Genomic DNA, 20,340 nt, shown 5'->3' with positions numbered 1-20,340 from the left:
TGGAAATTAGACGTTGACGATTCCAAGCTGCTAAGATTTCTAGTCACCAAAACTTGATCAACACTCCAGACATGTTATGGAAATTAGAAAGAAGGTGCTCATACTTTTTCCACAAGGGTTTTGAAATTGCACGCCTCATTGTTTCTAACCCTAACCTAGCAAAGCCTGATGCGCTGTTCTGTCCCTTAGGAGTAGAGGCTACTTGATTTAAGCTATGATCAATGCATCTCATTCTCATAGATCAGAAGAAAAATTGCAGCTGTCTTGGAGAATAATGTATAAGGAAAAAAAATAATTGAAAGGAAAGCAAAATGTATTAAAAAAATAGTGTTTTTATTAGGTATATAAGTTGAGAATAATTGGGAGGCTTAACCTAATGGTTAGCCAACCCTTCCTATATATATGTGTAGAGCAATATATAATAGTAATGGTGGGGTTGTACTTATATAGGAAATATTGATATAGGAAATATTGTAGACATACTCTTGTGTGGTAACCTCCACCATTACTATTGTATATTGCCATATATATATATATAGAAAGGGTTGGCTAACCAATAGGTTAAGCCTCCCAATTATTCTCAACTTGGTTTCAGAGCCTTTCAAGACCTTCGGCAAGGTGACTCATCGGTTAGTCTATACATGCAGCAAGCCAAATTGTTATTTGACGAATTGGCTGCTACTAGTCGCCCCATGTCTCTTGAAGATTTCAATCTTTATGTGTTTCGTGGCCTTCGTGGTGAGTTCAAAGACTTGGTAATGAGTCTCATAACCAAGGCAGAACCGCTATCCTATGCTGATCTTCACAACCACCTTCTTACCCATGAATTTCTGCACAAGAACTCTTTCCATTCCATGGTTGCCGCTCCCTCTCTGCTGTCTTCTTCTTCTCTGCCGCAGCAGCCACCTCTACAGCCAACACCACAGTTTTCTGCACACCATGCTATGTCTCATCACAGCCCCAACTTCAACCGCAACAGGGGTCGCTCTAGAGGTAATTGGCGTCCCCACAGCAACCGTTCCACTCCCCAGAACAGGGGCCAAACTGCTGCAGATTGGTGGCCAAACCACTAGCAACAAACCAGGCGCAATTCCAGTGCTAGGCAGTGGTTTGGACAGCAACATGTACGCTGCCAATTGTGCTCCGGTTTTGGGCACACAGCTCCCTATTATTCCCAGTTTCGTAGCAGCTCTCCGCAGCCCTCTACTCATCTTGATGTTGGGAATATTTCTGCTGCGACTTGGTTCCCCGACACCGGCGCAAATCAACACATCACACCTGATCTTGGAACTCTGACCGATTCTGCACCCTATCTTAGTAATGATTATTTGCATGTTGGTGACGGTAAGGGCCTTGACATATCCTATATTGGACATACTAAATTACATTCCCCAAAACGCATGTTTACATTATCTAATGTTCTCCATGTGCCTCACATTACCAAACCGTTGTTATCTGTTCAAAAATTCTGTCGTGATAATCATGTTTATTTTAAATTTCACGCTTCTATGTTTTATGTGAAGGATCTCGTCACCAAGGAAGTTCTCCTTTCCGGTCAGAGTCATGATGGTCTTTATGTCCTCTCAGAGTCTTCTGCCACGTCAGTTCCTCAAGCTTTTTGGTCTCCTTGCATCTCCGCGATTGCCGACCTGTGGCATCGCCGTTTGGGTCATCCAACCCCTTGCATTTTCAATTTGTTAGTTTCCGGCAATAAAATCGTATGTACTTCTAGACCTTCTCTTCCTCAGTGTCAAGCTTGTCCTTTAGGAAAGTCGTCCTGTTTGTCATTACGACCTACGGGTCACAAAACTTCTGCCCCACTTGAATTAATTTTTAGTGATGTTTGGGGTCCTGCCCCTATGTTTTCTTCTGATGGCTTCCGCTATTTTGTTATTTTTGTCGATGCGCATACCAAACATATATGGTATTATCCGCTTGTTGCGAAATCTGATGTTTTTTCCACTTTTCAACGTTTTCAAACACTTGTTGAGCGTCAGTTTTCTCTTAAAATTAAATTTGTTCAAACTGATTGGGGCGGTGAATATCGTAAATTAAATAAATTTTTTCAGACCATTGGTATTCATCATCGGTTAATTTGTCCTCATACTCATGAACAAAATGGCATTGTTGAACGTCGTCATCGACATATTGTCGAAACTGGCCTAACCTTTTTAGGCCAGTGTAGTGCCCCATTGCGATTTTGGAACTATGCTTTTGAATCATCGGTCTACCTTATTAATTGCATGTCTATTCTTGTTCTCCAAAATACATCTCCGTTTGAGTGTCTGTTTCAACGCACTCCTGATTATAACTTCCTATGTACTTTTGGGTGTCTTTGTTTTCCCTTTTTGCGTCCATATCATGCTCATAAATTAGATTTCCGGTCTTCTTCTTGTGTGTTTTTAGGTTATAGCTCATCCCATCTTGGTTATCGTTGTCTTGACTTAGAGTCTGATCGTATTTATGTCTCCCATCATGTTCGTTTTCATGAAAATGTCTTTTCTTTTGCGAAGTCTGAACAGGTAACATCCTCACTGGTACCTCCCACCCCACCTACCTATCTTCCATCCTTAAACCCTCCTCCATCCTTTCAGCCTACTACTTACCAAACCGGCCCCAACCACAACCCAATTCTGCCCTCTACCGCACCCCACCAGACTACCCCTTTGCCTATAGATTCTGCCACCCCTTCATCACCATCCCACACTGTCATATTGTCACCATATGCTTGTCTTTCCAATGATCATTGTGCAGGAACATGTTCTCCATCACCGGATGCGCATGTTCTTAGGTCTGCTGCAACAGAGCAGCCCGGTTCTGCAGCAGCCTCACCAGTGTCTGTAGTGCCGACCAGTCCCTCCCCTGCTTCTCCAGCTGGTCTGCAGCTCTGTGTAGACCTCTCCTCATATCCTCTTCAGCATCTTCCAGGTACAGGTCACACTTCTCCATGCCCAGCTGCTCGTCAACATCCCATGGTTCGAGTTTTGGTCAACCTTGGTGATCTTGCTTGTTCATTAGCAAGAGATTAATTCTGTCAAGATTCTAACAGAGACGACAACCTTCCAATGAACCATATTGTTGCTTCCACGAAGTTTCAAGTATTGCACATATTTCCGGATGAATACATGATTTTTAATACCTTTTATAAGACATTTGTCATTGAAATAGACGTACAACAGAACCTGCTTTAATTTAATTATCCTTTTCCCTTCATTAAACAAAAAACTTATCTGAAATAGAAATTAGCTAAACTCACTTTTCATGCATCAAACCCGCGTTTTGGAAATTCTACTAGCATAGTTAATTGGCCGACGATGGGAATGCCTTTAAATTAGGCCTAGAAAATTTTATTTTTTTCAGTTTCAGTTTATTTTTCCTTTTTAATTTTGGAATTTAACACTTTTATTTTTTCTATCTAATTGGGATCTTGATGTACTTTCTTGTAATGGTCGGTTTTATACTTATTTAAACAGTAATAGTCCTTTTGTTCAGGGGATTTTTTTGGCAGAATAGAACCGCTAGGGTTCTTGTTTGACCCTTCTCGCGATTTCTTGTTATCTTCTTGTTCTTTGATTCGTAATCTAAATAAAAGTTATGCCTCTTCACCAAAACTGAATCAACACTCCAGACATATTATGGAAATTAAACAAAAGGTGATTTTTACTATTTACCATAGCAAGACTTTTCAACCACCCATTTATGGGAGTAGTTTCCTGTCATTCTGCTTGGGGACGATCCCTTTCAATACAACAGTCAAAGACCGGTAGGAGCATTCATTAAGAAATCAACACACATTTACTTGGAAAAAGTAGAATGAATCCTCGAGTAGACAATGTCTATCCACAAATCTACAAAATGCCCTCCAACTATACAAGTTGTTTCGATTTTGCTACAAAATAATTTTTTGCATCAATTTTACTCTCAAACCTCTAAAAAATCTTGATAAAAAACTTCCATCTATTTTAAAGGTTTGTCATTCATATTTTCATCTACCTTTAAAAATTATCAATTAAGAACTTTCGTCTGTTTTTAAAGTTTTTCATCAATATTTTCATCTAAATCATATTTTTATTGTAAGAAACAACGTCATTTTATAAGAAATTTAACCCATTTTAAGGTTCAGTTTCTGAAAATATCATCATGCATACAGCTGTAAGAACAGGATCCTGATGAAGTGACAGTGAAGGGAAGTGAAATGGAAACAGGTTAATTACGACTTCAGCACTCTAATTTCTGAATTTGAAAAGTCTTCTACGTTGAACATGATAGAAAATGAGCGGTCTAAACGTTTCTAGGGCCTGTGACAGTGAAAATTTAACTTCAGTGACAAATAATTGAATGAAGTGATGCTGATGAGTTCTACATTAATTTATCAGCTATATTCGTATTCTATAGAACCTCATTCAAAAGATTCATGCATGGGAATATCCATTCCTATATTTCAATATTTAGGGTGATTAGGAGTGCATTTGTAACTATGTTTTGTGCTTTTCAAAATTGTTTTTGGTTTGAATATACATTAAAATTATATTTTTTTAGTATTTTTTGATGATTTTAATATATTTTTAAATGAAAAATTATTTTCAAAAATAATCTACATCATAATCTCAAACACACACTTAATCTTGTTATTACATCTACTTTCAACAGGGTTGCGTTTACAAATATTGGTTCATTGTTTTACTTATTTATGCTATCAAGAGCAAGTGATTGGGTAGATTGTAAAATAATATTGCAATTATACTATAAAGACTACTAGGGGTTGGCGGAAATTAGTTCATTTTTTTATTTTTGTTAGTGCTGCCCATAGTAAGTGATATATTGGGTATATTTTAAAAATAATATTGCAATTACATTGCAAGCGTCAGAAAGAGTAAGTGATTGAGTATATTTTAAAAATGATATTGCAATCACACTGTAATCATTAGAAAGCATGCGAAGAAATGATATTTTCCTCATCTAGTCTTTAAGTTTGTGTTATATCACTAAATTTGCAAGCTAATTCCTTTTATATATTGAGTAGTAAATTAGATCATGCTTCATTGTCAGTTAATATTAATTTAAAAAAAAAAATATAAAAAAGTATTAAGAGTACAGAGAAATTTTTAATTGTGTTATTAAACCTAACTAAATGAGTTAATTTTGAAACCTTCCGACTTAACTTTTTGTCTAACTCAAGTTTTTAATTAAATTGTGTGAGAGCTAGCTCGACTTAAGTCGATCGATTTTATAGGTTCAAATGCAATCTTGATGATCGATAAAAACATGATTTAGCTTTTTAAAAAACTTCAAGATGATAATTTTTTAAAAAAAATATTAAGACGATGACAGATTGGATTGACCCCCCGACCCAGGTCATGGACTCTATTGGGTTTAATAACTTTTTTATATTTTTTATTATAATTATATGATAAAAATAAATGCTCATAAAATTGAGCAGCAATCTAAAAATAGACACTTGCTTGAAACAATTATCTCTAGAAAGCAAACAAAAATCAATAATGTAGTCCATTTTCCAACCAATCTAATATTAAATGATGAAATCAAAAAGGAATAAATTAAAAACAATTAAAAGACTAAAAACAAAAAAAAAAAAAACATTATATCGATGGGTAAACTTGTTAAACATGTCGGGTAAGTCGGGCTAGTACACCAAACCTGTGAATTGGGTTATAGACTCCACTGAGATTATAATTTATTTATTTAATTTATTTTTTATTTAACTACATGATAATAAAAATAGATGATTGCGAAATCAAAACCAACTCAATACTGAGGTTTTTTTAAGATCATGATAATCTTATAAAATACGAAACAAAATTAATTATAAAACTGAATTCTTAATTAACCAGTATCTAGGATGAAAAAAAAAATTAAAAGTTAAATTTCAATAAATTGATATTTACCTCAATCTATCCTATAAGTTTATATTATATCAACAAATTTGTAAGTTAAATTTCTTTTATATATTGATTTACATATGTGTTTAGTTGTATAAGTAGAAGTCAGATCATTTATTAGAGGATAACAAGAAAATGAGAGGACTAAACTTTTTGCGGCCTGTGATGCTGATGAGTTCTGCATTTATCATCTATATGATTATTTTGATAGAACCTCATCCAATAGATTCGTAAAATTTATAATGAATCCATAAATATGAAGTTGGGGTGCAATTATTAGCCTTTTCCAATCAGAATATTTATAATAATGATTGAAAAATCATTTTTTATATATATTTTTATCATTTGATGCCACAATATTTTAATATAATTAATTAACTGTATATTTTAATTTTAATTCTAAGAGAACTCTCATGATTACCATTTTGTATCACTGACTATAAACTAAAAGTCAATAGGTATTTACTGCACCAATAATCCATGGTATATATTTTTTTATTTTTGTACTTAAATTTATTTTCAGTTGCATTTTTTTATTAATTTAATCATCAATTTCTTATAATTTATAGTAGAAACATAAAATTAAAAGAAAAGGAACAAAACTGTAAAACAAGAAGAATTCGTGTGGCCAATCTCATAATCACATGAAAAGGTTCTTTTTAGTCCACATGTTTTTTTGTTTTTTTTTTCTTTTACAATACCTATAGTTTTTGAAATTTTAGTTTTTATACAAAAGTTTATTTTATTTATTTTTTGATCTATATGTTGAGGGATGAGAGAGAAAATCGCTAGAAAACAAAATATGAGAGAGAAAGTTATCAGTTTGGCATATTTTGACAACAAGAAAAAGTCATTCTTGGTGTTAACGGGTTATATTTGACAAGAGAAATTTCAATGATGTGTGTTTTTTACCCTTCAACTTGCTGAAAAGGTAGATCGATATTGAAAGAGAATTTGTATTTTTTTTCTTTTTTACAAATTTAGAGGTGTTTTGATTTAAGAGATTGGTTTATTGATATTATAAGGATGATTATTAGGCTTTTTTGGTGAAAATATATCGAAAATAGATTTTTAGACTCTTAAAACTCATATCCTGATTTGTCGGCCACTAGAGATGACCATAAAATATTTCAAAAAATGACAAGTTGTTTAATTGTTGTAAAGAAAAAAAATAAAAAAAAAATAGAATGAACGATGCGTCATCCATTCCATCAAAATAAAATAGCATAGATGCATCAACTTGGGTTTATAGGCCCAAGCGTGTCTTGGCAATAGATAGCTAGTGAGACTATTGATAATTTTCTTAATTTTATCCAATACCCTTCTTTTTATATATTTTTTACTTCACATTAATTTTTATCTAAATTTAAATTAATATCCACTCTCTCTAATTTTTAAAATTGTTTAGTTCATCTTAGTCATTTTTTTAATTATTTGGTGTTTTTATAATATTTCAAAGAGATTATTATAATTTATCTTTAAATTTTTTTTCATTTATATTTGATATAAGTAAACTGTAATTTCATAATATATTTATAAAAATAAAAGTCATTTGCTCATGGTAATAAAAAAAAAAACTCCTCTCCCCTTCTCTCTTTTCATTTAGAATAGTGGCTCTCTTCTCTTTAAAGAGGTCATTACTTTTTTTTTTCTTTAAGAAAGATTTAGAGTTCATTCTACTCCCCGTATAAATTTCTTCTTTGGCATTAAACCCTACTCTTTTTTCTTTTACAATTTCATACTTCCTGTCATAACCCATTTTTGGGTCACTCCTAAATTTTTTTTCCTTTTCTTCAAAAAAAAAAAAAAAAAAAAACTGCACGGTGCCGTTTTGAACGGTACAGTGCAGCTTCTTCTCCCCTGCAAATGCAGAGACAGGGGAGAAGAAGATTTTAAATCTTTTCCCCGCTCTCTCTCTCCACCCCACTTACCCAAAAATCCCGCGTGACCCATACCCACACAGCCATACCCTGCAAGCATTATGGAAGAAAAATGAGACGGAAGCCATGCCCTGCCAGCAGCTCCCATCACCCACCTTACCCTGCGCCATGGCAGGGGTAAGGTGATCCTCTCCTCCTCTGCTTATAAATACCAGAGGAGGAACTAGCAACGAGGGGGGGAAATTTTGGAGAAGGAGAGGGAGGCCGAAACAGAAGGAAAGAAGCAGAAACAGGAGGGGCTGGAAAGATTTTTTGAAAGAGAAAGGGAGGAGAAACCGAGAGAGAGACCGACAGTTTTTAAGGGGGAAAAGAGAGACCGAAAGAGAGAAAAAACAGATTTTTTAGAGAGAAAGGAGTGAAGAGAAGCAGACCGAAACACTAGAAATTAAAGGGGAGAAAAGGAAAAGGAAAAGGAGGGAGACCAAGAGAGAAGACAGAGGAGAGAAAGGGAAGCCATCAAAGAAGAAGGGAAGAACAGGAAGTGACGGAGGAAGAAGAAGCAGCGAAGCAGAGGAGAAGAAGAACCACCGTTGCACCTCCACCAGCGCCTCCACCGTTCCTCCCAGCCACCACCGACAGAACCGCCGCGGAACCAGAGAGGGAGAAGAGAAACAGGGCAGAACAGAGAGGGAAGAAAAAAACAGAGACCGCGGGCTCTGCACAGAGGAGGAGAAGAAAAGACAGCCGCGCCACCACTTGGAATCATCGTCATTTCTCCTTCCAGCCGCTGCCCCGACCACCTTCCACTACCGCCAGACCATAAACGGGGAAGAACAGAACAAACGAGGGGGAGGGGCAGAGATAGCAGAAGGCAGCAAGAAGAAGAAAAAAAAACTGTAACAGCAGCCGCCGCCTACACCACCATCCCCGCCGCCGCTGCCGCAAGCCACCGGAGACAACAACCACGCTCCCTCATTCCAGGTAACCTTCTTCCCCCTCTGCTGTCATTTTTTGGTTCGGCTTCATTTGCATGCAGAACGTGAGCAATTCACGTTCTGCAGCAAATGAAATATAATTAGGTGGTTACTGTGTAGAGCACAGTAACCACCTAATTATAATTCACTGGTTACTGTGCTCGGCACAGTAACCAGCAACCAGCTCTTCGTTCTTTTGGGGCTGGAACATCAGCCCAGCCCACGCGGCTGGGCTGAGTCCAGCCCACAGTATATGGGCCGGGTCAGGCCCAGCCCAGGATGGTTGGGCCAGATCCGGCCCATTTTTTTATTTTTTTATTTTTTTTAAAAGAAAAATTCAAAAATATTTGTTTGTAATTTTACATTTTTCCCGTGTATTTTTTATGTCATTTTGATTAATATCAAGCAATATTTTTATGTTGCTAAAAATACAAAATCGGATATTAAAATACCCGGTTTTTCGTCAAAAACTTCCAAAATACAAAAAATTTTGAAAAAAAGAAAAAAATATTTTTATGCATACGGCCAAGTGTCTCAAAAGCTAAAAGATCATAGTGTTTTTTTTATACACCAAAAAATAATGTTTTAGCATGTATTTTGGCTTTAATAACTAGTTTATTAAAGTCAAGAGAACATTGGCCAAAATTTCAAAAACAACAAAAAATTTATTTTGTTTGTCTTTTAGTATTCGGGGTACGATATTACATGTAATACGTATTTCAAATATTAAATTTATTTATTTTTTCCAAACGTTAAAACGGTTAGGTTCTACCCTATTAAGATAAGAACCTCCTTATTGAGGAGGGCTTTTCTTGAATCTTAGATAGACAGGACCAACAATTAGGAAACACGACCAAACCTAAGATTTTGATCAGACAAATAAAACAATGCAGCTTACCTTAGGTAGGGCGTATTTGGGGTGCTAATACCTTTCCTTTACGCAACCAGTCTCCGTACCCGATCTCTGAGACCAGTTAGGGTTCCTAGTGACCATAATACTAGGTGGCGACTCCATTCTATTTTTCCACCGATAAGAGACAAGAATTCCCTTGTCTCCCCATATTTTCCAGACCCACACACATTGGAGCGAGGGAGGACGATCGCCGCGACGCCGCACACGTGCGACACTTCCTTTCTTTTATTTATTTTTTTAGACCCTTCAAAGAAAACACTATTTATTTTATATTATTCTTCTTATAATAAATTTTTGGGGTTTTACATTTGGAGTACTGACTTTGTACATGGGTATCACAATGGTGTGAGCGATCCTTTAAGGGACTCTCGAGAATGTTATTTTGTCTAGTCTTCTCTGGATAATGTAATCGTCTACAAGCTCTTGATGCGGTTAGTGGCCATGGCGCTAGGGCATTATGTGTTACTGAAGATATCAAGACTTGTTGGGGTGGCAAGGTCTAATTTTGCCATTGGGTTACTAGCAAGATCTGAGTAAGGAGTTGCACCTAATTGGTGAGTTGTTGAAGGTCTAGTTAGGTATAAGTGCATGTGGTAATGGGTAAATGTATTATATGTCCTGACCCAGGTGTGTCTTGGTTGTGTGTCATGAAATGGCTTAGAAATGTCATAAACAAAGTTTTAGAACCTGATGGTTTTTTTATCAGTTTTTCATGAACAACATTAATGATAAGATCTCTAAATATCCAAGTAGCTTAGGAATAAGATTTATATATTGGATCATCAGTTTATCTCTTTGTTCAAGTAATATGATCTATTCTCCCTAACCAAGATATTTGATAGCTTGATATGGAAAGCCCGAGTGATTGGTAGTTGGTAGCTTATGGTGTCTGGTAAGTCAATGTGGCTGATAGATAGTACTTGCAAAAGGTTCTCTTTGATGGATTTGGGGATTCTCAAATGCTTAAATCAATAACTTTATAGAGAAAAAGTGCAATTATATTTTAAAGAGAAAGACTCTGAAAATATATATGCTGAAAATGTTAAGAATGAAGAGATTATGAACCTTGAGTTTGAATGATTCATGGTGTATTTATAGTTTATGAGTTGTTTTTTTGTAGAGAGAATGAGCTAAAGTGTAATTTCATCATTGTAATATTTTGAGTTGTATTCTAACAAAATAATACATATTTGGGCCGTTATATAATATTAAGAGACCTGTGTAGCATCCTGAAAATATTTTCAATAGAAAGTTGAGCTTGGGCAACGTGCATAAGTCCATTAAAGATGAAAAATAAATTTAAACATGTTATCTAGATCCAAGCATGTGCCCGAGCCCAAGTAGGTGCTAGAGTACATGCTTATCTCCAAAGTTGGGCATGACAACACACCCAACATGGACTTAAGCTGTCATGCACCTTGATAGTAGTTAGACTCGGACTTGGTAGCCCTATGAGAAATTTTTTGAGCCATTAGAGGGTTTTGGGCTTTTTTAAAAAAAAGTTAGGCCCATTAAATTTAAATTTAGGTTAATCAAGTTGTGAGCAATGGTTAAAATCAGCATAGGTATACCATATTTATGCTGAGTTATTATTCTAAACAGTAACTAGTAACTGTAACTTCATACCACAACAACACATACAGTAACAATTCTCCAAGGGACTAAATACCCCGTAGTTTTGAACTAAGCATTCTAACTACAAAGTTTTAGGTTCAGTTTCCAGCAATACATAACAGGAATTATACTGCAAAGAGAGGGGAAAAAAATAATGGTGATGTCTTAATTAATGAGTAATTATTTCATGTGTGGCCTTGCACTCCTCTGCATTAGCTTTGATCCATGCCTACAAAAACAAATTACAAATTGTTTATTACTGAACACTATATCTCTATGGAGACGGTAAACACACAAGCATCCATGTGAAAACCCACCTAAAAGGGAGAAGTACCTAAAGTTGCCATTGACTGATGCACTGAATCCTTCCTTGGCCTTCCCCTCTTTCTGTTTGGCTTTTCGCCATGCCTTCACAATCAAAGCTACTGTTATCTATAGCTGAATTAGAAGGGAAAAAGCTAAAAAGCATGTGTATGTGCATACTCCGCATCTGCATCCGCTTACATGGGCACACCATAACAAAACATTTTATAAATATGCCAAGAAACAATGAGAAAGCATGTTGTATTTATATAGTGCCTTCATTATGAAGGGAAACTGTTTCTCCGAATGATTTGAGAAACCAAAATGCAGAAGGCCAATTTTCATGTAACACCCAACATCAGTCTTAAAAAGTTTTGCAAAAGAGTACTCGGTGCAGAAGGAACAAAAGACTAGTTATAGAGGTATAAGGAATACTTACAGAGTAGCTGTTTCCACCAACTTATCTTCTTCATTTTGAAGCCCATGTGAATCATAAGTGCTTGAATGAGGGGGCGATGATTCACAATTCAACAAACAATTGATGCAGGTCCTCACCTGACTGGTGTCATGCTTGTTGAAAGCTTCTTTTGTTCTGGCCGGCTTTACAGTAGCAGCTTCTTCCTTTTCTGCCTGCGTTCTTTCAATTTCCAATTTCCGGGACTTCTTCCTTTTCTTCAAGGGAAGTTCCTTTTGTGTACGATAAACTTTTTTGCCACGAGCTACAAGGAAATACGAGGAATAAAACTACTGCTTGAGAAGAAAACAGAGGCTCAAAGTATCAAAGCAGAATCACAACAAATATTGTAATGGAAAAAAATCAACCTAAAGAATTTTTTTAAGGAGCCTTCAATACTTACAGGTGGATTGCGACTCAACCAATTCTGTTCGAGAAACAATGTAGGACCCAAAAGATTTTTCTCTAATCTGTGTTTCTGAACAAAGGTCATGTATTTCTAAGTGTCTTGTTCACTTTACAATTTTTACACTGATCGATTCCAAAGCATTAATTTTGATGAAATAATGGCAATTTAGAAGTGGTTTTATACGGTGATTAATTAGCACGGATTGACACCCATATGAGTCTAGCCAACAGCATTTGTATCATGGAATTAGCATAGTAGATATGTTGAAACCAACGGATCCTTTGATTGCACCAATGCCCTCAGTATCTTTGAAGCAGGCTCCCTATCCTGAAGCGTGACTCCAAAGGACTCCTCTATTCATTTCAATTATTGCAGACATACAGTTGCATTTGTCAAATCAGTAGACAAGGTTGGATATGAACATTGAAGTCCACATCAATCAGAATGAGAACTAACTGTGTGGCATTGCTCTAATTACAAAGGAAGTTGTAGTTCACCTGGTTGAGTGCAGGGTGCTGGAAGGGCAAGGACAACACTGGCTGAAAACCTGGGACCTTTTACATTCCTGTTATTTCACAATAGAATGAAAAACTAATTCAGCCTAACAGGGATATCATAAGTGTATATCAAAAGGCAAATCTATATGACAAAATGAAGAATGACAATTAATTTTCAAATCTGTCTGATTGAGAACGAAATTCCATAATGATACAGATTAAAAGAGTATCCCCATAAATGAAACAAAATGAAAATTCAAAGATGTTAAAGGCAGGCAGATGGTTAATAACTAAAAGATACGCATATTTCCTGAAATGATTAAAATAATTAATCTCTACATAATATGACAGGGATAGAAGAGGCAAAAATGGTAGAACAAATTTACCTTTTAGAAGATGCAGAAGAATTTGATGTTCTTCCTTCCTTGTCAGGTTCTTCAAGTTTTTGTGACACCTGAAATAGATTTATAAGCTCTAATAACATTTTTTTTGTAACATGATGCTATATTTTTCAATTGAACATCCTTCAATCAAGCACACAATTAATTTGAAGAAAGAAATATCGATGAAAAGAGAAACAAAAATGAAACTGACAGCGGCTTTAACAAATAGATAATACCAAATCCCTAAAAGGGAAAATAGCAGGTAAAAATGGAAGATTAATTACATGGCTTTGCATCGCAGGCATGCAATTCTCTTTTCCAGTTTTCTTTTCTACAAAATCTGAAGATTTGATTTCGCTAGCAATTGCTGATTGGAGCCCATCATGTGGCTGCACCTTTTGTACATCCGGACTTGAATGTTTTCTTAAAGGATAATACGGCCATCCAATGCGCCGGTTCTCTTCTTCAACCAAGAATCGCTCATCAAAGTGCCGAAACTGTGGACGAAGATGGTTAGACCTTAAAACAGCTTGCGGTGCCTGTGGAATAGGAAAAGAAGGCCGGCTATTTCGAATTCTCATATTTAGAATGGGAGGAATTAAGTGAAGAGGAAAAGAGAGACTCTTAATAGATTGGATGGTGAAATTGAGGTCTACCGTAGCACTCGTTACAACGAAGAGAGAAAACTTAAGATATAAGAATATGTGCATAATGCCATGAGGAAAAGAATGCTAATCTGTCCGTTACATAGAAATCTTCTGGTCATCAACTACGTGGAGCATGTATCATTGCATTTTCCACACGTGTAGTATTACTTCATTTTCAGTTTGGGATTTGCCAGAGCAGATGACAGCATGCATGATATTTCGTGTACTGCCATGTCTATTAGCAAAATGGACAGCCACTTCTTTATAGCATTACTCCCTAGTGCCCGTTGATTCTTTGCAAAACTTTCTTTCAATGCATTGAATACTGAGTTTGGAAATTATGTTTCAATTGGAAACAAGTCTAGAATATTGGGATGTATATGAAAAAAAAAGAAAAATAATGACCTCGTATATAACTATTAAAGGAGATAAGGAAATTACTGATATATATATATATATATATATATATATATATAGGAAGTATACTGCATATGGACTAGCAATAATTCATCATTATCAATAATGATTCCATATCTAGTGACAAACATATTTAAAATGGGTGAGAAAGAAAAAATAAAAAAGTAAATCCAACAGTCCAACTTAGATTTTGTTTTTTAGTATTAAATTAAGATCCAGATGGAGGAGCAAAGCAAAAAAATTAAACAAATAAAAAAGGAAGGAGATGGGAATTCTACTGGTTCGGTGGAAAATAAATCTGTATGCTATGCTGTGTAACAAACTTCTCTTCCTTCCCAGTTGAGTTAAAACTTTTATCATTTTCAATTTGGAAGGTCCCATAATGTAATTATTCATTGAAAGAAGACTTTCAAATTTCAATTTAGAGATGGAACACTTCAACCAGTTAAAAACATCAGTCTAAATATATTAGAAGCATAAAATTAGAGCTCTACGGTTTAGATATATTGGCTGAATGCATATAAGATGATATCCATACTATGTGCGGTTCAGTTCTATTAAACAAGAATGTATCAAAAATTCTTATGCAGATGCCTGTTGCATGGATGTAAGAATGCTAATGAATATTAGACACCAATAGAGAGGGAGGGAGGGAGAACATACCCTCTCAAGGCTGTAAAGGTTCTGTACAAAGAGGTGAGAATTCTAATAGCCTTACTGTTTAACATGTGCAGCTCCTTTTTGTAAGCCTTGTTCCCATGGAAAATCAAAGCGCCCATCCCTACATTGCCCATCACATGGGATCGCATTAGAAAACCAAGTAAGAACATAGCTGATGTGGATATTTCATCATTATGCATCTGCTGAGAAATTAAAATTAAATAGAAGACAAGAAAACAATATGCAGTAGCAACCAGAAAGAGGAACATAAACATAACTATCATAGGAAAGATGATCGAACTTGGGATAAGTGTACATTAATAACCAATGACAAATTGCAATCTTCCTGAAAAGAGTTGCTACTGTTTTTTATATAAACTTACAAAGTTCCTGTAAATACATTCACCTCATGTCTTTCTAAATTTACTGAAAAATCAGGTACTTGGAGGGGAAAAATGAATTGAGTTACAGATCCATAGGCCTAAAGAAAGACCAAGACCTGTATAGAGATCCAATTGTTCTACCTATCCAAAGTGGGAAAAACAGCAAAAATGCTGAAAGAGAATGAGTTTCTCTTCCTTTCAGAGATCTCTACACAAATACTGTTAAGGCTACTTGTTCTGAGTAGGGTTTGAAAGACTTGGTGGAGCCTTCCTGAGACTTGTCTCCAAGCTTTCTGAGGGTCTTTATTGGCTTCATTTGACTTGTTAGCATTTTTGACAAAAGAGAAGAGACAGAAACTAGCAATCTCCTTCCTTGATTTCTGTATAATAATAGAACCTTTCTCTCATGGTGAAGACACGGTAGAGAGGACATGAGAACATGAATAAGAATCAAGGAAAATAGAACAAACAAAGCTCTGTTACCATTTCCCATGATATACTTTTGCAAAGACAATGAAATTCCTGGTGTTTTCGGAGCTAAGGAAATGGTGGTGTCTTCTCAAGGAGGCAGTGCATAATGTTACATATAGTTTGTGCTCAACTCTGGCTGGGAGTAATTTATAGACAACATTAATAAAAAGCCTAGGCCTGTTTGGTAGTTAAACCCCAATAATATCTTAACCAGGTACAAGGTGTTCTCCTGCCCCTAGGAACTACAGATAAACAAGAAGCTAATGGACAGACCATTCAGAATAACCAGGCTATGTTTAAGCTTTCATGGTTAAAAGGGGTAGATCTAGACCATTTCCAAACAGGGCAAGCAATAATTGAAATAAGGATTTCCCAAACTCATATATAATGAAATATCTGCTTATGGAGAGAGAGAAATCAGTTAGAAAACTAATAATGACAAAGCAGCTCGATGATCCACATCAGCATAAGGCATGACAGGATTCCAATTATAATGCATGTTAGAATCTTGTAGAAGCATAATTTGACTGGCCAATTTCCCAGTAACATTTCCATATAAACTATACTTTAGGTGATTTGCTTCTTTATTTTTATCGGTAGTTTAATGATAGGACTTTTGTTCTTGAATAGGTTGGAACTTGGAAGCAGCTGACCATGTGATTCTGAATTGAATATTATACTTCTGACTTCTGTGCAGTCTTCCAAATATGACTCATGTGACTTATCACATGAGACCAACCCCATCTTCTGCCCTGTTTTACTAGTCACAAAACAGTTTTGTACTACTTTTAAGACTAACAGATACAGCTATAGTTAGCTGGGAAAGTCTGCTTTACACAACAAAATCAACCATCTTCTTCTAAAAAATGCCATGCTCCTCTTCCACGACTTTACCATGCGGAACTTAGACTAATGTGACTTGGGTTCCGTCCTAATCTTCTCCAACCTAATCCTAGTGCTGCATTCATATAAAACTCAAGTTGGTGTAGTTAAAGTCTGAGCCTTGAGGATTATTTTTGCATGTCTAATACAGTTAATCTTTTGCCTCAACCAAATTTAGTCATCTTGACAGCCTTGCAGAACTCTTTTCAATTTATGTATGTATTTTTATTTCACTATTCACCTCATGGCCAATGGTTCTCCCAAGATTCAGAGGTGGATTGAATATAGAGTCTGGATTTAAGAACCTGAAGACATGCTGAAAAGGTATCCACCAGCCCAAACCCAAGCAGCAACCTTTGAAGCATTATCATAAAGATACTCCTCTAAATTTGGTAAACTCCCTTCCATTTAGCCATGTGATGGTGTATCACTCCTCAGTCACTTCACATTATTCGGCAGATGGTTGAAGTTTTTTATCCTTGGAAACTGCAATCTCGTCTCATAGGGTAGAAGAAAAATGATCACAGATGTTAAACAAGAACATTATATGGAGAATTTGGGAGATCTAGTCAAGGAACTCTTGGGAGAGGTATTAGAATACAGGTTTTGGTGAAGCCGTTAGGTGGTTTCATGGGCTGGGAATCCTGAGTACATGTAAGGGCAAACACATTCATGCAAAACAGGAATAAAATAGAAACATTACTGATTTCCAACTCATTACTGACATGATCATATGCATTCTGAACTCATATAATACTGGATCATACAGCATCAGAATTACCAGGATCATATGCTGTTTTCACACAAGAAAAAAGCACCAACAAGATCTCACTGATTGAAGATGCTGATCCTGGATCTAACAGTATTAAGGTTGCTTCTAGAACTCCCCCAGCATGATCACCACAGGACCTGAGTTCTCAAATGCCTTGTACCCTATATTGCCTACAATCACACTGACAACCTCAAAACATAATAAGAACTTTCTATTGATGATTCTACTTTCCCTATTCCCCATTCCTAAAAATAATTCACTGTGTCCGCAGTTCTTAATGCATTGTGAAAAAACAATAAAATATCCTCAGGTATTGCAAGACTATTCTGTTTGTCACTCTCTTGATATAGACACGATATGTCACTGGAAAAATCTCATATTGATTCATTTCATGAATAATCAATCATACAGAAAAAGGTTTACATAATTTATTTTTTAGGCATATAATAGCCACATGTCATTCAGTTCTCATTACATACAAAATACTGAAGCATTATCAATCCACGTGTCTTTCAGGTTTCCCATTATCTAGCAATGTTGGCTCGTTTTCCTTCCAAATAAGATTATTGAAACCAAATATTCTTGCAAAACAAGAAATCAACTGCTCATGAATTACTTCTTCAGAAGGAAGCACAGTACCTGTCTCCCTTCTCAAAGATGTAACTTCTTTATCAGCAATCCCACAAGGCACAATGTGCTTAAAATAGTCTAAATCAGGATCAACGTTGAACGCCAATCCATGAGAAGTGATTCCAGATGATATGCGAACTCCAATTGCACCAATCTTTCTATCTCCAACCCAAACACCGGTCTCACACTTTTTTCCAGCACAAGCTTTCACACCATATTGTGACGCCATATCAATCATTGTTAACTCAAGTTTTTCCACATACTTCCGAGCACCAAGTCCAATGTCACGAAGAGAAATGATGGGGTATAAGATGGCTTGATGAGGACCGTGATATGTAATGTCACCTCCTCTTTGTGTATAGTGAAGTTCAGCTCCTATCTTTTCAAGTTCAGGCACAGGGATCAACAAATTATGATCAGTGCGCCGTTTGCCAAGAGTATATGTAGGAGGATGTTGCAGGGACAACAGCGTATCTGGAATCTTATATGCTTTTCTATCACACACCAGCTTTTCCTGCAGCTTAAGTGCTTCCAAGTAGTTGACTTTACCTAATTTCCAAACCTCAAGACTTCGTGGAAATATCATTCTCTGCAAACCGAGAAATAATTAATCCCTATTCTTATCTTATTCTCACGGCATCATTGTGTTATAATCACATGGTACTATTGCACCCCAAATATTAGAATTAGATTTAAAAATCAAAAAAGCAAAAATTCCCATGCACATGCACATGCAACTTTAGCTAAATTCATAATTCTGGGTAGAAAAATCAACGCTTTCAGTATGATGTAAAACAGTAAGAATTTTAACTGTCAACGGCAAGCCAAAGACGGCAGCACCAATTTTTGTTTGCTAGTGAATGAGACCATCAATTAACTCACAGAATCTAAAAGATCAAAAGGAAGGGATATCAACGTCACAATAACAAATAGTACAAATAAACAACAAATCTTCATATATAAGTACTCCTCCTTTTTATGCTATAACTAAACCACCAAAAAAGAAAAAGCTTATTTGAAAAGAAATGCATCAATTCCTCAATGAAGGAAGCCCAACATTAAGAACAAAAACATGGGTTGTAGCAGAAACAATGTACTAAAAAAGGGTTATCATCGCTTACTAGATTTCTCATCCAAAATGTGACCTTCAGTCAAAAAATCTCACTTAAAATTAAACAAAACAAAAAAAACCCTATCCATTGCATGTCCTTCATGTAATTTCAACCCGCACCAGACCTTATTGTGGCTGATTTTTTCACTCCAAAAGCTAAAAAAAAACTAAATTTCTTCGTGGGATTTATTTTTAGTAATTTAGCAAAATCTGAAAAGTTTCATTGAGGCATTTCATCAAACAGTCAGTGCATAAAAAAAATGTAATGGTTTCAGCAAGCTAAATGTTTTCATTATCCATTTTCAAACCAAGATTATGAGATTCAATGCACGCAATTAACAATCAGGGAATAAAAAAAAAACAAATACACTGTAATTTTGAACAATGCAGATGAATCGAGATTCAATAAAGGCTCACCTGTAACAGAGAAACAGCTTCTGCTTAGCCACAAAAGTCAATTTCACGTAGGAAGAAGATTTTGAGAGAGACAGAGAGAGCACAATAGAGAAAACGCACCGGTTTGAGTTTTTAAGGGAAGGCATAAGGTTTTTGGATTGACATGTCGTTTGAGAAAACAAATGGTCTCTGACTGTCTGTATTTGTCGTTATAAATGGACTGTCAGTTAAGCTCAATCTATCTTCTTTTATGATCAAAAGTTTGGATGTTTACTGAAATTATTTAAAGATATTTTAATCATATTGCTTTCAAATTTAAAATATAATGAGAAAAGATTTACATGCATGAAATTGAATATAAATATTAACTATTAAAATTTAAATAATTATGGATGAATTAATTAAATTGAATAAAAAAAAGGATAATGGTATACTTCAAAGTTTATTACCACTTACAATGATATTTTGTTACAAAATAAATAGTATATTTTCTCCTTTAGAAAATCACTTTTTAAATAATCATGAAATTTTCAATATTTAGGTATATATATAAAAAAAAATACTATACATAACATTGCAAGCTCTCATATCTCAAATCTATATCTTAACTAATTTAATTAAAAACTTAACTCGAATTAGGCTCT

The 20,340-nt window shown here is 35.5% G+C and overlaps 2 protein-coding genes across 8 annotated transcripts; both read right to left on the bottom strand.

Annotated features, from left to right (window-relative positions):
• Positions 1 to 11,269: 11,269 nt before the first annotated feature.
• Positions 11,270 to 14,399, bottom strand: LOC7483282 (uncharacterized). Of its 2 annotated transcripts, none has more exons than XM_024595782.2 (6): positions 13,612 to 14,399; positions 13,331 to 13,398; positions 12,945 to 13,012; positions 12,024 to 12,303; positions 11,616 to 11,689; positions 11,270 to 11,510 (listed from the first exon to the last, which is right to left on the bottom strand). In XM_024595782.2, the coding sequence occupies exons 1-6, from the start codon at positions 14,035 to 14,037 to the stop codon at positions 11,494 to 11,496; spliced, it is 933 nt and encodes a 310-aa protein (XP_024451550.1). In that variant the 5' UTR covers positions 14,038 to 14,399; the 3' UTR covers positions 11,270 to 11,493. The 2 variants fall into 2 exon arrangements, with proteins under 2 accessions (XP_024451550.1, XP_052312882.1); XM_052456922.1 differs by having other exon boundaries at positions 11,599 to 11,689; positions 13,612 to 14,395.
• On the bottom strand, positions 13,683 to 19,901 carry LOC7483281 (octanoyltransferase LIP2, mitochondrial). 6 transcript variants are annotated; one of them, XM_024595798.2, is made up of 4 exons: positions 19,718 to 19,884; positions 18,199 to 18,778; positions 15,110 to 15,172; positions 13,683 to 13,824 (listed from the first exon to the last, which is right to left on the bottom strand). In XM_024595798.2, the coding sequence occupies exons 2-4, from the start codon at positions 18,773 to 18,775 to the stop codon at positions 13,811 to 13,813; spliced, it is 654 nt and encodes a 217-aa protein (XP_024451566.1). In that variant the 5' UTR covers positions 18,776 to 18,778; positions 19,718 to 19,884; the 3' UTR covers positions 13,683 to 13,810. The 6 variants fall into 6 exon arrangements, 5 of the variants coding, with proteins under 5 accessions (XP_024451566.1, XP_024451562.1, XP_024451557.1 ...); XM_024595794.2 differs by having other exon boundaries at positions 13,719 to 13,866; positions 15,055 to 15,172; positions 19,718 to 19,898; XR_002980519.2 differs by lacking the exon at positions 13,683 to 13,824 and adding an exon at positions 17,569 to 17,729 and having other exon boundaries at positions 15,066 to 15,172.
• Between the last annotated feature and the right edge of the window lie 439 nt (positions 19,902 to 20,340).

Source organism: Populus trichocarpa, chromosome 1 (assembly GCF_000002775.5).
Source record: "Populus trichocarpa isolate Nisqually-1 chromosome 1, P.trichocarpa_v4.1, whole genome shotgun sequence".
Lineage (NCBI taxonomy): Eukaryota > Viridiplantae > Streptophyta > Magnoliopsida > Malpighiales > Salicaceae > Populus > Populus trichocarpa.
This window is presented reverse-complemented; position numbering and strand designations above follow the sequence as displayed.

Coding starts and splice junctions, on each gene's coding strand:
- LOC7483281 (XM_024595789.2), bottom strand. CDS start 18,775: ATGATATTTCCACGAAGTCTTGAGGTTTGGAAATTAGGTAAAGTCAAC. Junction 15,173..18,198: donor ATCTTTGAGAAGGGAGACAG/GTACTGTGCTTC, acceptor TGGGCAATGTAG/GGATGGGCGCTTTGATTTTC.
- LOC7483282 (XM_024595782.2), bottom strand. CDS start 14,037: ATGCACATATTCTTATATCTTAAGTTTTCTCTCTTCGTTGTAACGAGT. Junction 13,399..13,611: donor TGCCTGCGATGCAAAGCCAT/GTAATTAATCTT, acceptor AATCTATTTCAG/GTGTCACAAAAACTTGAAGA. Junction 11,690..12,023: donor TTGGTGGAAACAGCTACTCT/GTAAGTATTCCT, acceptor TTGATTGTGAAG/GCATGGCGAAAAGCCAAACA.